Raw genomic sequence first — 17,275 nt, forward strand, 5'->3', positions numbered from 1 at the left:
CAGTAAATGAAATTGGATGAAATGAAAAATAAAGACGAAAAAAGTATAAAGTAAAATGCAAAGAAAAATATAATGTAAATCAGACAATAATAATCGACGGCAAAGTAACGACAGACCGCCAAAAAGGTTAAGATTTTGACAATCTATAAATCAAAAAATCTTCGTGAACTAAGAAAGAAGAATAAAAAATACGAACCTAATATATTTTTATATTATTCCCTAGTAAACCCTATATTATTTCTAATATCCAAAATTTTGTTCATACTAAAAAATTATTTTATATAATCACTGATACAGCGTTTTCACGTGTTACAATAATTCCCATATTAAAAAGAAATACATACTTACAAATTTGAGATATGGATTAGTTGCTGGTCATTTTATACTATCGCCGCCAACTTCCTCGAGATAATAATAATTGTTGCCGTTTTAAAAACAAGTAGTTCAAACGATTGTTTATGCATCAAATAGTAATGTAGATTGCGTGGTACATACTGAACTTGAACTATGCTGCCAATGATCTCTTTTGGAGTATACAGGGTGCAACAAAAAGGTAGGTCATAAATTAAATCACATATTTTGGGACCAAAAATAGTTCGATTGAAACTAACTAACAAATATGCACATAAAAAAAGTTACAGCCCTTTGAAGTTACAAAATGAAAAGCGATTTTTTCTAATATATTGAAAACTGTTAGAGATTTTATATTGAAATTTTACATGTGCCATTCTTATAGCAGGAACATGTAAAAAACAGTGAAATTTGTGCACCCGATTAAAATGACAGAATTCAGGTATTCAAAAATTTGAAATAGATTAACAAAAAAGCCGTATCTCGAAAAAAACTGACTTAGGCGCGCCGCACATTGAGACGCAGGTGACGCAAGCAACGCAGCGTAGGACAGCACAGGTTTCTGTTTTCCGTACAATTACATTACGCCGCGCGAATTGAAATGCAGGGCAGTGCAGCACAGAACTGTGTTTAAGAAAACCTGCCAGCGCAGTCGTCCGGACACAGATTCCTGTGCCACGTGCAGAGCAGTTTGTTTGTTTCTAGTAAAATTTTGTGTGGTTATATTCGAAATGAATGAACAATTAATTGAATTGGTGAGAAGCCAGACAATTCTTTAGGATACCAACGATCCCAATTATTTAAAAGCAAAATTGAAGGATGAATTATGAAATGATATAGGAAAAAAACTAAATTTAAAAAGCGGTAAGTTAAACAAATACTTTTAATTATATCAGAACAGTAAGTATATAGCTACGTTATTTTTAAGGGCATAGCCGCAAAATGTCGTCTGTCAAAATGTTCAATGTGTTTTAAATGCATTCATTTTTTTCGAATCCTGAGAAAACTAATAAATATTTTTGAAAAATTTAAACGCAGAATGAAAGATTATATTATTACTGAGGGCAGAAAGTCCCTGAAAACTTCTATAATGTTAATTGATTTTAATAGGTTACATAGGTGAAAATCAAAGAGAAAATTTAGTGTGATTTCTCATTGCAAATATTTCATTCAAAAGAAACTTATTATTAAATAATACGTTATTACCGAGGGCCGAAAGAATAAAATTTATTCTAAGGGACTTTCGGCTCTCGGTAATAACGTATCCTTTCAATCTGCGTTTAAATTTTTCAAAAATACTTATTAGTTTTCGCAGGATTCGAAATAAATCAATACATTTAAAACAAATTGAATATTTTGACAGGCGACATTTTGTACCTTTCCCCTTAGACCACTACAAGATTTTTCTGCTTAAATAAAATATTAAAATTTTCCTTGTAAAACGCTTGATTCTTGCCAAGGTATTTGCCCTTCTGTATTAAAATATTGCGTAAAGTTTTGCCTTATTAGGAAAGCGTTTGATGTACTTCGGATATTATTGTTTCGTAATGAAAGTAGCTGACTCAGTATTGGTTCCATCCACGTGGTTACAGGCTTCTTTACAGCCTCTTAGGTAGTTGTGCAGGACACAGGCTGCTTTTGTAACATTCACAACACTTTCAACTTTTATTTCAAAAGGCTTTCTGAACACACGAAATCGAGAGGCGAGAATTCCAAAGGCACATTCAACACATTGACAGGCTCGTGATAGCCTGTAGTTAAATATTTTATTTTCAAGATTACCATTACCAATAACGCTTCGTCTCGGATAAGGTCGCATTAAATTTTCTGTTAGCGGAAAGGCTTCATCGCCCACAAAAACGTATGGTAAATGCACTTCAGCTGTACCGAATAAAGTCGGCTGTAGAAGACCCAAAGTTTTTCTCATCATTCTTTTCCCAAGTAGGCTGCTTGAGAAAATATTACCATCGCTGAATCTCCCCATTGACCCAACATCAATGGTAGTAAATTTATAATTTACATCAACGGTAGCCATTAAAACAATGGAGCAATGTTGTTTATAATTGTAGTATGAGGAGCCAGTTTTGGGTGGTTTTTGAATTACGATATGTTTCCCGTCGACAGCTCCCACGCAATGAGGGAAATGCCATTTCTTCTCAAAATCCAATGACATCGCTTTCCACATTTCAGTAGTCGGTTTTGCTAAGTACAGTGGTTGCATGTTGGTCCATATTGCAACAGATATCTCGTTTACTATTTTAGCAACTGTTCGATCCCCCATTCTATAGCTGTACGTTATGCTTCTGTAGCTATCTCCAGAACCTATAGACCTACAAAAAAGTTACATCTGTGTTACTATTTTTCAACACATCATGCAATATTGCATAAGTCTTTTATCCCCTTTACGCCTGAATTTATTTAAAAATAAAACTTTGTTACAGGAAATGAGGCGAAGACACTTTGGCTTAAGCTTCGTAACTGCCACCGCGATGCACTGCGAAGACAGAAAAAGTGTCTAAAAAGCGGAGCTGCTGCTGTCGTCATCAAAAAATGGAAATTTCAAAAACAGATGAATTTTTTGATTCCATATATGTCCAACAGATCACGTGAAGGTAATTTACAAGAAGATAGTGAAGATGAAGACCTACAACAGGAAGAATTCATAGTTGATCCAGACAGTGAACTTTTTGACGAGGTGACCAGCGACATTCGACATGATACCGAAGAAATCGAGAGTGTTAAAAATGACATTGTTGATGAGCCGTCTACGTCTGGTATTGTTATACAAAAAAAATAACGAAAAAGAAAATGCCAAACGTAAGGCAACTGCAGACCAATCAATCACAACCAAACCAGCTAAAAATAAGAAACCTAAAAATGATGATATACAGGAAGTGATAAAGCAGTCAATTATCCAACGTCAAAAAAGGGCCGAAGAAAGAGCAGTTGAAAGGGCAGTACAGAAGCCTTTGGATGATGATCTCTATCATTTTTATATGTCGATGTACAAAATAACCAAAAAAATGTCTCCTAAATTTCAACATCGTGCAAGAAATGATGTGTTTCAAGCTATATCGCAGCTGGAAGCTGCATATTTAGAAATGCAGGATCCCAGTCAAGAAAACTACACTCATAGTGAACAAAGAGTTTTTACAGGTGCATATGTTAATACTCATATTCAGCAGCCCCCCTTACTCGTCAACACCTCTTCAATCACCAAGTTCCAGCCACAGTAGTCAGAATACTGAGAATCAACATTATAATAATCCTCTATCTCCTATGACCAACAACTCTTTTTTATGCTCGAGTGCTTACAACTCTAGAAGCACCAATAATAATTATTCATCTACCACACTCACCCCCAGGTTGTCTATTGAGACATCTCCTCAAACCGCCAATACCGGTAATATTCGTAATTTTGTGGAAAATTATAGAGTATAGAATTATGACTGTTTAAATTAATATTTTTGTAATTTTTAATAAAACATAAAATTAATAAAAATAATACCTTAAAAAACAGCTAGTTTTTCTTTAGTTCCTATTGGTGTTTCGGCATTACAACCATCTGAATAAATACTGTTTTCTATTAAATTATGTACTTCATCAACTTGTTTTCTGCTTAACCGAAAATAATTTAAATAAGCAGGCTCAGAGGATTCGGATGATAGTGCAAATTCCCCGTGAGTATTTCTCCTTTTCATCTAGTGGCTTTTCCAAAATGATTTTTTTCTCTTTGACATGTTGAATATTAAAACCGTTTCTTCAAATTCAGCTTCTGACTCTGACTCGGAACTGTCCAGAAATACCGCCATTATTTAAATTATAAAATTCTCTTTCTATGTTCAGATAATATATTTGATATTCACACCTCAAAATTTTTGAGAGGACTGCTTCCAAATATGCGCTCACACTGCGTGACACGTATATTTTCTGACCTGTGTAACCTGTTCTGCACTGCGTCGCCTGTGTCACTTGCGTCCCAATGTGCTGCTTACCTTATTGAAAAAGTACTAAGTCGCAAAAAAGTTTTAAAACCATTGTGTATAAGGAAAGAGTACGGTTTGAAATCAACATTTCAAGCAAATTTTTGTGATTTTTTTTGAAACTATATTTTATTTTTAAATTTAAGAAGCATATTGTACATTTCACAGAATATCCAAAAATATTTTCAATAAAAAATATTGAAAATATGCCAATAGTGACAAATTTTTACAGACAGAATAATTCAAAGAGATTTTATTATCTCATGAGTTTCTCGAGGTAACGCTGTCGAGTTTTTTTATTTTTAACCGTTTTTGAGTTCTTGGTATAACTCGGAAGTCCAAAAAAAAAACGAAATTATTTGTAACAAAAGGGTAAAAATCAATATTTATTATTTTTTAAACCAAAAATAAGCGCAAAAACAAATATATCTCGACAGATTACCTAATGAAATGCCTAAAGAAAATCTGCGCAAAATTTGAGGTAAGTCGGTCGAGTAATTTTTGAGTGACAATGTCCATCGCATTTGAAAAAGCAGTTTTGAGAAAAACGCGTTTAAAGTTTTGACAACTACATTTTCATCTTCTTATTTGTCTGTCAAATAGTAAAATGATGCACATCGGAATATGTTTTTTGAATCGCAGAGTAATATACAAAAGAGAAGGCGAACAGTTGTTGAACGTTTCTCACTACGCTCAAGCGTGCTGGCGCGAAACCGCGGCAAAGCGAGTCGAAGGTAGAGATGTTCAACATGCTGTATCTATCTCTGGTAATTTTAATCCGATCAATCTGAAATTCTTAGACAGTATTCTTGAAATTATGCACTTTTATCTAAGATAATAAAAAACAATAAATTAATTGGATCGTACACAAACATTTAATGCCAGTTTTATTTAAATTAGACTCCGCTTAGCTTCTGCTAATTTATAAAGCTGAGCATGACAGATATGTCGAAACACGTCCTGAAATTTTTTAAGTAAATATTATTTTTACAATTTATGGTCTAGGACTTAGCGATTAGCAATTAGTCCTGGATCACGCGCACAAAAATAAAGTTGATTAGTAGCAAGCTGAAAATTTGTTAATAGCTTAACGGTGTCTAGAAGGACAAACTTTGATGTATGGTAACACTGGAACAGAAAAAGTTTTAATTGTGGAACAGGTTAAAAATTTGAAACGTCAGACTACGAAAACGTTCCATGTATTTTGTCAGACAGAAAGCCATGTCGTATTTGTTACCATTTCATTAAACTTTCACGCAAAAATCAGACTGGTATTTATCACCAACTGGGCATTTTAATAAGTCAAACATGAAGAACATGTCAAATGACAGGAATTATATTGGTGATAAAATAGCAGTCTGATTTTTGCATATGAGAGTTTAATGGAACGGTAACAAATCAATTGGAAGTTCTGTCCAGACAACAACGGCCACATGTGGTCGTTGTTCTCTGGTTCTGTCCGACAAAATATGTGGGGCGTTTTCGTAATCTGACGTTCCAAATTTTTAAACTGTTCCACAATTAAAACTTCCCCTGTTCCAGTGTTCCCGTACATCAAAGTTTGTCCGACTAGACACCGTTACGCCATTAACAAAATTTTCAGCTTGCTATTAATCATTTTTTTGGGTACGCGGGATCTAGGAGTAAATCGTTATTACCTCACAAACAACATTAGAGAGATACTTTTCACTATGATTTGTTAAATTATTAGATATTATTAACTAGTGCCTAATGCGAATATTTCAAAATAATATATTGACAATCTTTGTACATTCTTTTAGAGAGCGGTCTTGACCTTTTGGAATGCTAAACAAGAAATATATGTCCTTAGACAACAATGTTTATGTATTTAAATATAATTCTTTGTCAACGCGATACACCTTTGTCTATAAAACGGGTTTTGAAGTTTATATCATCGTTATTCTTTGCTTTGCTCTTCAATCCGAAAAAGTAGTTCTGTTCTATATCAATTTTGAAATGTTATTTAAAATAATGGGATCATATCACTTTGCGAATATACATTGAAATTGGTCATATCTGCATATCTCTAAAGATAGGTGCATCAGTTGCCAAAACAAAATGCAATTTTTATTTTACTGCTTTTATTTCTTGAAGCGCATAACAAATTAAATCCAAATTGGTCCTTTTTAGAAACGTTTCGTCAGACGAATAAGAATTTCTTCTTCTTCTTCCTTTTTATATGCAATGCTAATGCTGCTTGTTCATTGGCGGATTGATACCTATATTGCATATATGGAAGGTTGTCACTCCATCTTTTGCGCGGTCGGCCGATACTTCTACCGATTGGTGATTTATTTCTTGCTATTTTGACCACTCGTGTCTCCCCCAATCTGGTTATGTGGTTATTCCTTGGGAATAAGAACTTGCTTAACCCGGCACCTGCCACGTGGCTTTGCAAGGCGCCAACTGCCACGTGGGGTGCTCACAGCACCCCTTAAAAATTTTCTGTGATCTACTTGTTTAAAAAACAAAATAATGTGTTGAGTAGCACAAGAATATAAAAAAACATGTTTTATTAACTTATTAGCCACTAATATGTTATAAAAGTTAAAAAATAAAATAAAAAAGGTGTTATAAGCAAATTAGCAAGTACCAAGCCATAATAAATGAAGTCAAGGAAAATATCTAAACAAATTAAGATTTAGTGAGTATAGAGTCTATATTAATAATTTAAATCAGTTATTTCAATAAAAAATGTAAATTTGACCTGCTTATCAAAAATACAAAAAAAATTTAAAACTTAAAGTGCCAGATGATGACACTCCATTTCGACTTTAGAGCTACAAGTTCAGAATGACACTAAATAACCACTTCAAATGCTAATACATCTATGCTATATACTATTATAGAAAGCTACTATGACGCACGGCACGGTAACCAAATTTGAAATACCAAATATTTGATAAAAATATGATATGGGGTGCTGGTAGCACCCCACGTGGCAGGTGCCGGGTTAAAAAATGATGAATTAATACTGTAATTATAGCGTCATAGCGTATGTAAAATTAAGCACGTTTTACATGTGCTCATTTTAATTCAGTTGAATGCCAAGTGTGATATTAGAAATATAATTCGTAAACACGAGAATATAATTATTATCTTAATATGCACCATAGATATTTATTGTTTCTGACCTTGGATAAGGAATGTAAGTCGCTTTTTTAAAAGTCTTCTTCTCTTTGTGTAGACATGACTGTTTGTTTTTCAATGTGCCTCCAGTAAGTTGTCATTCCATCGTTTTCGTGGTCTTCCCACTAAACGTCTTCCTATTGGGGAACCGTCTCTCGCCCTCCTTACTACTCTATTTATTGTTATTAGGCTTATGTAATCGTTCCGTTCTACTCTTCTGTTTTTCACCCAGTTATTAATGTTGTCCATCTTGCATGTCCATCGTATATCTGCATTTCTAGCTCTATCCCATAGTGTCCTTACCATCGATTTTTCGAAGTGTTTTCACCTCTGCTGTCACTAGCATTCTTTTTGTCCTTTCTGTATTAGGTCGTGTTTCTGCCGCATATGTCATTATTGGTCTGATGACTGTTTTCTAAATTCTGCCTTTCACTTCTTTTCAGGTATTTTTAGTTCTCCATATTGTTTCATTCAGGCAATTATAGTGTGATATTCAAACTCCATGACTTGTTCTATTATCTGACCCTCCAGCTCTAATTTACACCTTATTAGATTTGCTGTTTAGTTTAGTTGCATTTAGTCTTTTTTGGAGAAATTACAGTAGAACCCGCTTATTAGAGTACCGGTTATAGGAATATCCCGGTTTATGGAATATAAATTCGAGGTCCAGAAACGTTTCCATTTACTCCTTAATAAATTTATCCGTTTATTGGAATACATATTAATAAAATAATACCGCTTATTAGAATATTTTTCAGGTCGACGAATAAATTTTTACCTACAATTTCCGAAAAATTTAAATTATATCTTGTATTATGGTTTCTCGCCAAGGACCTCGACGCGACGGCCTGTAGCGCTGTTTTATATTAGGGTTGTCAGGTAATAAATATTTTATTAGTTTGTTATGAGTACCAATTCAACCGGTCGCCGACAAATTCACGTTTTCAGGTCATAAAATAATTTCCTTTGTGTACAAAATATACATACCGCCACCCATTTGCCTGTTAAAAAAATTTTAAGAACAGTTCGCCCAACCTTATTGCTTGTAATGTTATAAGATAAGACGTTTTCTGAAGGGCCAAACCAATGTAAATTTGTCTAATTTTTATAATTTAGAGCAACAAGTGACTAGTCTTTTATGTAATAAAAAACAAGCTACTTGTTGTAAAGTACTTAAAGTAAAAAATAATGTACTTTTCAAGACTACCGATGTAATTTTCTTATATGTATTTTAATACGAAAATATTTACATAATATATATTTTGCATAAATTTCATATTAATTACTGTATGCATCCACATAATATACCTAATGTAATTTGGTCTTTTAATAAATAAGTTACGCTATTATATTATTGACATAAAACGACGTTCTACAACTTCGTTGCGGGGTATGCCTCTCAGAGGAAAGGGGGGAAACTTATATGCAAGCGAAAGTTGGTAACAATGCATTTATAGCAGAATACTCAAATCATATGTTTCAGTATTGAATACTTTATAAAAATAAATTATAATAAATTACGGACATTACGGAATAAATTACGGAATTAATTATAATAAATAAATTAAAAATAAATGGTAGGGTAAACAATCCTCATTTTTTAATATGTTATTCCTTACAAAAAACCTTTAATTTAAGCACAAATAATTAAAAATCGAGAATTTTGGTCAAAAGTTATTAACTTTTTAAGAATTCCGATAAGAGCCCATGTTAAAACTTAACTTTGACCCTTAATAATAATTAAACGGCACGATAAAACAATTTTTAAAAAATCAAGTCTTAGTTTTTTGAAGTAAACTATAACATAATAAAATTTCATGCAAATCTTTAATTCTTTGCCGAAGGTGTAGAACGTCGTTAAAACTATATGCATACATATTAACATGGTATGTACTATTATTACTAATCGATGGATTCGACCGTTACTTGATGGAAGTTCATTTTATCTCACAATAAAACACTGAAAACTTTTATTTTCTATACTTCCACAAAATTTATTATTTACAACTATGTGACTACAGCTGTTTCGGCAGAGTGCCTTTCTCAAGTGATATAATTTACAATGTGTTTGCCTTTTTAAGTCTCTAACTGAAGAGGTTGAGGAGTGGAGAGCTGTTTGTCTCGAGTTGGTCATTCAGAATTATATCTGTATTTTTCAGTTTATTAATTTCCATAGATTCTAAAAAAGATAGCTTAAGGCCTTTATTTTGGATATGCAGAATTTGAAACTCTTCATTGAAAGAATGATTATGATCTAGAAGGTGAAGTGCGTATGTAGAAGTGTCTGTTTTTCTATTGTTGAAAGCCCTTTTGTGTTCTGCTATCCGTTTGTCAAAAGTTCTGCCAGTTTGACCGATGTACGTTTTCGGACAGTCACCACAAGTTAGTTTGTACACACCACACTTGTTGCTTTCTATTTCGGCTTTTATTGTTCTTAATATATTTGCTTAAGTTGTTGTTAGTTCTGAAAGCTGGTATTATTCCTTTCTTTTTTATGCATCTGGCTATTTTTGTTGTTATCTTGCCAGTATATGTGAGAGAGCAGAAGGTACTGGGTTCATTCTGTGGTGGTGGATACACTAATTTTAGGGCTTTCTTATGGAGTTTTTGATTTAAAATTTTGTTTACTGTTTGTTCGTTATAGCTATAGTAAACAAAATTTTAAATCAAAAACTCCATAAAAATTTTAAATCAAAAACTCCATAAGAAAGCCCTGAAATTAGTGTATCCACCACCACAGAAAGAACCCAGTACCTTCTGCTCTCTCACATATACTGGCAAGATAACAACAAAAATAGCCAGATACATAAAAAAGAAAGGAATAATACCAGCTTTCAGAACTAACAACAACTTAAGTAAATATATTAAGAACAATAAAAGCCGAAAGAGAAAGCAACTACAGAGTGGTGTGTACAAACTAACTTGTGGTGACTGTCCGAAAACGTACATCGGTCAAACTGGCAGAACTTTTGACAAACGGATAGCAGAACACAAAAGGGCTTTCAACAATAGAAAAACAGACACTTCTACATACGCACTTCACCTTCTAGATCATAATCATTCTTTCATTGAAGAGTTTCAAATTCTGCAGATCCAAAATAAAGGCCTTAAGCTATCTTTTTTAGAATCTATGGAAATTAATAAACTGAAAAAAAAACAGATATAATTCTGAATGACCAACTCGAGACAAACAGCTCCCCACTCCTCAACCTCTTCAGTTAGAGACTTAAAAAGGCAAACACATTGTAAATTATATCACTTGAGAAAGGCACTCTGCCGAAACAGCTGTATACTCTGGGCTAATTAGCAAAATACAAGGAAAAGTTATTTACCAGCAATTTTATTGCTGGAATCGAATCTTATTATTGTATGTATTAATAATATAGGTATGCAAAGTCCGCAGATAGTGTGCTACCTTTTTTATGAACAAAATGGCGCCCGAAAATCGTGTTTTTTTCAATTTTTGCTCTATAACTTCAAAGATTTTAACTTTACACCAAAAACACTCAAATAAAAATTCACGGCAATTAAATTCTGCATAGAGACATGTTTTTCCCGATTCACTTAGACGAAAACTTTCCCCGGAAAAAGCGGGTTTTTCCAACAAAATCTTTAATTTCAACTAAAATTTTAGATAAGTAATTGTTAATCAATAATTAAATAACTTGGTAATGTAAAAGCCCTTTTTATATAGATTATAATTCCAGAAGCCGATGAAAATTGAATGGACAGTTTAGCAACAATTTAATTGTTAATTAAAAATTTACGGTCGCTATAATAACGACAATAATTAAGATACATAAGAATAACTATGATTTTTTTATAAAAAGACATTATACCTATCTAATCTACTTTACAGAATTGAAATTGGACTATTTAGGCGGCCCCAGGAATATTTTAAAATTATAAACAATTTTTTGGCTTATAAACAAATAAAATATCTCGGGAAATATTAAACTAAATTAAATTGTGAAAACGGTTTTCGAAAAGCAGCAGCAGAACGCTTCTTTTGAAAGAAAAACGTTTAATTACGACGAGTTGTTCCTGAGATACAACCTGTAAAAGTTGACCGGAATTTACGGCAAATATATAAACAATAGGATCATAATTTTTAAACCATCACCTTTTCATTTTTGTCCTCTTTCTCCACACCAATTTTCATATCTTTAAAATACTCATAACATATATTATTATAATAAAAACTATCGATAATACGTGTGAAAATTGCCAAAAATAGCAAAATTCCAATCAAAAATTAGGTTGGAGAAAGTGTAACCCTCAAAGTTCAAAATCGGTATACGTTAAAAAAATGCATTTTCTCGGCTTCCCATGGAGCAATTTCCTTCATTCTTTTTTTGTTCCCTAATAAATCGAGTAGAGCCATCGAACTAACGCATTATCAAATGCCAAACTTGCTTTTGTTTTGTTATAATAGATTAATTTATTTAAAAGAACAGAAAACTACATATTTTTTCCAGTTGTATGCTTTTTTTTAGATAAACTTACTACAAGTGTAGCTTTTAAAGTTAGAAGCATAAATATTCTCATTTGAAAGCTGTATAATTATTTAAACAATTTTTATTTAAACACATTAAAATTTTGTGTTATAATAAATAAATTAATTTATTATAACAAAACAAAAGCAAGTTTGACATTTATTAATGCGTTAGTTCGATGGCTCTACTCGAGTTACTTGGAAACAAAAAAAGAATGAAGGAAATTGCTCCATGGGAAGCCGAGAAAATGCATTTTTTTAACGTATACCGATTTTGAACTTTGAGGGTTACATTTTCTCCAACCTAATTTTTGATTGGAATTTTGCTATTTTTGGCAATTTTCACAGGTATTATCGATAGTTTTTATTATAATAATATATGTTATGAGTATTTTAATGATATGAAAATTGGTGTAGAGAAAGAGGACAAAAATTAAAAGGTGATGGTTTGAAAATTATGATCCTGTTGTTTATCTCTTTGCCGTAAATTCCGGTCAAATTTGACCGGTTGTATCTCAGGAACTACCCATCATAATAAAACGTTTTTTCTTTTAAAAGGAGGGTGCTGGCGCTACTTTTCGAATACCGTTTTTAGAATTTAATTTAATTTAATATTTCCCGATTTTATTTGTTTATAAGCCAAAAAATTCTTTATAATTTTAAAATATTCCTGAGGCCGCTTAAATGGTCCAATTTCAATTCTGTAAAGTACATTAGATAGGTATAGTGTATTTTTATGAAAAAATCATAGTTATTCTTATGCGTGATAACTATTGTCGTTATTATAACGACCGTAAATTTTTAACTAACAGTTCAATTGTTGCTAAACTGTTTATGTAATTTCCATCGGCTTCTGAAATTATAAACTATACAAAAAGGGCTTTTACATTACCAAGTTATTTAATTATTGATTAACAATTACTTATCTAAAAGTTTAGTTGAAAATTAAAGATTTTGTTGGAAAAACCCGCTTTTCCGTGGAAAGTTTTCTTCGAAGTAAATCGGAAAAAACACGTCTCTATGTAGAATTTAATTGCGGTGAATTTTTATTTGAGTGTTTTTGGTGTAAAGTTAAAATCTTTGGAGTTATAGAGCAAAAATTGAAAAAAACACGATTTTCGGGCGCCATTTTGTTTATAAAAAAAGTAGCACACTATCTGCGGACTTTGCATACCTATATTATTAATATATACAATCATAAGATTCGATTCCAGCAATAAAATTGCTGGTAAATAACTTTTCCCAAAAATGGCCTATTCTCCGATAATCAGCCCAGACTAGTAGTCACATAGTTGTAAATAATAAATTTTGTGGAACTATAGAAAACAAAAGTTTTCAGTGTTTTATTGTGAGATACTATTATTACGCATATTAGGTACACTTATTACGGTCAGCAACCAATGATCGGTTATTAGAATATCCCGGTTATAAGAATATTTTTGCTTGGCACGAAGGCTATTCCAATAAGCGGGTTCGACTGTAACATGTTAAATTTTCTAGCGGTTATATTAAATTGGTACAGCATACGTTGTAAATCATCTTCACTTTGAGAGATTAGTATTGCGTCGTCTTCGTAGTAGATTATTTTAAGTTGTTTTAGAGAGGACTCAGGTAGATAGAAATTCAGTTGGGTGAATGTAGCGGGAGCCCAAGATCACACCTGGATAGACCCTCTGTCTCAACTTGTTTGACATCACCGCTTGATTATTGTGGCCCTTTCCGATATACGTTCAAAACAGACGGACCACGCCGCAGCTCTACGCTGTGGTTCCACAAAAGTAGTTTCCTGTGGAGTAGAGCGACTGTGGCTGGCCACTGTCGCTCGTCTGGGATGGTACGTTTGATTTGCATGGGAATTTACGGCTAATCATCGGAAACTACAGTGGAACCTCGATAAGTCGGATTAATCGGGACTGCGGCCGATCCGGGTTAGCCGGAGAATATGGTAAAAATTAATAAAATACGGTATACTTACAGATACACTCCGTTATAATTGAAATAACATGAAATATATATGCACAGTACACATCTAAATTAGGTATAGTTGTATAGAGTATAGAGTTGGTCCAGACACTGGTAAACCACGTTCGCGTTCCGCACAAAACCGCACATACAAAGCGTCGTCGAGAGTCTCATTTTTAGCTGTATTAGCTTTGCACCGATTGTCCAAACTGTCTTTTGTTATCATTTTGAAACAAAATTCTTGGATTTTAGTTCTATTTTTTTTTCAATCCAATACTGTAGATGTACCGACACCATTTGACGCTGCAATTGTTTTTAAAGATTCGCCTTCATCGATCCTACCTAATGCTTCTACTTTCTTTTTTATTGTCACACAACATTTTTACGTTTTGTTGCCATTACGTAGACAAAAATACACGCAAACACAAATCTATCTGAAGTACGATTACATAACGGAAGCGAACAATACAAGACTATACTACACACAATACAGTCATAATCGGAACGATACTATGTTATTTAAGAACGGTGGAGACTAAGACCATTATTTAACAAAGAATTTATTAAATAACATTTGACTTTTTTAAACAATGCTAAGACAGTTTCAAATACATAAAGGAGTACTACAGGTGCCTGCTGTTTCCGATAATCCGAGCCAATGACCGTCGCTCTGCCGCCGTGTGCCATTTTTACTATCGCATAGTTCAAATTACACAAATACACATTATCTCTCAAATATTATATTACATACATTTATATTGTTGAAATGTTTGTCTGATAAAAATCGGTCCGGGTTAGCCGGACTTTCGGGTTATCGGGGGCCGACTTGTCGGAGTTCCACTGTACTTTGTGGATCCACAGCGTACCACTGCAGCGTGGTCCGTCTGTTTTGAACCTTACAGCTTGTCCACATGAGGGCGGTTTGACAACGTCGACGTCGCGGTTTACCTGAAAAACCCAACCGGTGCGTCGTCAAACCGCGGCGGTTGTAAGTTTAACTAGGCGAGGAATGGGACCGCCAGTCAACCGCTCGCACGTGTACGATACAAAATGTCGGCTAACCGCGGCGTCAACCGCTGGCAAACATCCCTCATATGGACAAGCGTTTAGTGGTTTGTTTTCGCATTTTATTTTTATGTACAGCACAACTTATGTTGTAAGCTCACAGTCTCACTATTATCTTGCAGTTCTTTTATTCTTTTTTTTAGTGAAATATTCTACTTAAGATTTATTTTGTCCTCTACTCTTTTGTATGTGACAATGACAAGTGATAGTTAACTTTCTATGATGAAATACATGAATTTGAATCATCAACATATTCAGAAATAAATTATGTTTAATTATTATGCAGAAATAAAAATAGCTGTAAAACATACGCGAATGATGTTACAAAAAGAAGCTAAAAATGAAATCTTGAAAAAGTACAATTTCTAGGCAAATGAAGCAAAAACTGAATAATTAGTAATTAGTATTTATCTTTATATGCTTGATAAGTAAGTATTCATGTTATATTATACAACCATTAATCTTGCAAAATAATTATGTACATACTTAATATGTATTAATTTAAATCTTCAAGACTTGTTTGGGCTGCCTACTCACCATTAATGTTTTGAAAATGTGGTTGTATCAGTGTTGTTTACTTTTGTGAAACCATTTTCTTATCATAAAATCCTTTATAAAAGGTATATTTTCTTATGTTTGGTTCATTGTTGGTGTAATTTTCTTTTATTAAAAGTACAGTGGAACCTTGATAACTCGGATTAATCGGGACCGCGGCCGATCCGGGTTATCGAAAATCCGGGTTAGCCGGAGAGCATGGTAAAAATTAATAAAATACGGTAACAATTATAATAAAGTCCGTTATAATTAAATATATATATATATATATATATATATATATATATATATATGGCTCACAAATGATAGGAAGCCCGCTACAACCTGCCGATGAATGGAAGCCCGCGGTTTACGGGGTAAGGGGATTGTAGCACTGTCTTATTCCTACAGTCTTACGAAGCCCACTCGTATAAACGCGTTCACAGTGTATATGGATTACGCATTATACGAAGCCCGACGATGTTGCCATGTTTTAATTTACGTTTAAATAATACGACTGTTCTACGAGATCCTTATATGTGTATATAAGTCGTCATATTGCCTGTTATAAGAAGCCCAATTCTATTCAGCAATCTATACGAAGCATTTTAGAAGAGTCAAGATAGAACGAAAAGATGCATTGTTTCGGAGCAATTCAAACAAGATTATCTTTTTCTAAAACTTTTTTTGTTAGTTTATATACATGTTAGAGTAAAAAGTTCTACTCACAGATTTTGCCGCTAATTGTTTATTATTTGTTTAAACAATAACAATAATTGTTTTGTACAGTGTGTCCAATTAACACGTTGTCGGACACTGCGTCAAATGTATAAGCAAGTGTTGTGACACTATATGTATTTTGCAAAGTAGAATAGGGAAAAATTCAACGTATATAGACGTTGTGTCACATTACATCAATGGAAATTAGACGACTATAGACGTTCTGTTCGTCAACGTGAAAAGTTGTGCATGGTCTAAATTAAAAATAGAACCATCAGTTCATTTTTTTTAAGCCGTATACGAGATATTATGTCAAAAAATATGAATTTTACTCAAGAGTAAAGTAGCTTTATTATTCAAAATATTAAAAATTGTTGTAATGAAAAGTTGTTTGGAATTAAGAACTATATTCTAATATGCCACTTCATCTTTCTAATTAAAAAAAAGTTGAATTTTTTTTAATTATGGATATACAACATTATTTTCAGTTATTTCAATTATGATAACTATTTTATTATAGACCAGTAAGGATCTGTGAAAAAACGTCTATTTTTGGATGTGAAAGGTGGCATTCGAATTTTTGCAGATAAAGTAAGGTGATAACTTCGTTAATAATAATTTACTTATGCTCCTTCTCAAATATGGCCGGAACATTAATAAAAAAAATAAAATATTTAAAAATTCGAAAAACGTCGATTTTTTTCTGTTTCTTTGCTTATAACTTTAAAACGATTCGTTTTGGAACAAAGTCGTAGAGAAATAAAATAAAGATAATTGAATTTTGTATTATATCCGACTGGTCAACAATGTCTTAACTTATTACCTTTTCTGCAATATAGCAATAAATACAAAATAAGGGGGCAAAATATGCCTGTTGTTATTCAATGCTTTTAACCCCTTCGGTGGTACTTAGAACCTTAGTAATTCACTTAGGAAATTCTTTGTAACATACTTAAACTGTGTACCAAATTTCATTAAAATCAACCTAATAGATTTTGCATAATAAATTTGCAAT

General features: G+C 32.8%; 2 protein-coding genes across 3 annotated transcripts in view; one reads left to right on the plus strand and one right to left on the minus strand.

Annotated features, from left to right (window-relative positions):
* LOC114332128 (putative polypeptide N-acetylgalactosaminyltransferase 9) overlaps nt 1-17,275 on the minus strand; it is a 602,804-nt gene that overhangs the window by 398,469 nt on the left and 187,060 nt on the right. The gene's annotated exons all lie outside the window — the stretch shown is intronic.
* On the plus strand, nt 860-4,333 carry LOC114330349 (uncharacterized). The gene is made up of 2 exons (XM_028279675.2): nt 860-1,215; nt 2,793-4,333. Exon 2 carries the CDS (start codon nt 3,066-3,068, stop codon nt 3,585-3,587), a length of 522 nt encoding a protein of 173 aa, XP_028135476.2. The 5' UTR covers nt 860-1,215; nt 2,793-3,065; the 3' UTR covers nt 3,588-4,333.

Source organism: Diabrotica virgifera, chromosome 3 (assembly GCF_917563875.1).
Source record: "Diabrotica virgifera virgifera chromosome 3, PGI_DIABVI_V3a".
Lineage (NCBI taxonomy): Eukaryota > Metazoa > Arthropoda > Insecta > Coleoptera > Chrysomelidae > Diabrotica > Diabrotica virgifera.

Bases quoted from the DNA above. Each gene is read 5' to 3' on its own strand.
- LOC114330349 (XM_028279675.2), top strand. From the start codon at position 3,066: ATGATACCGAAGAAATCGAGAGTGTTAAAAATGACATTGTTGATGAGC.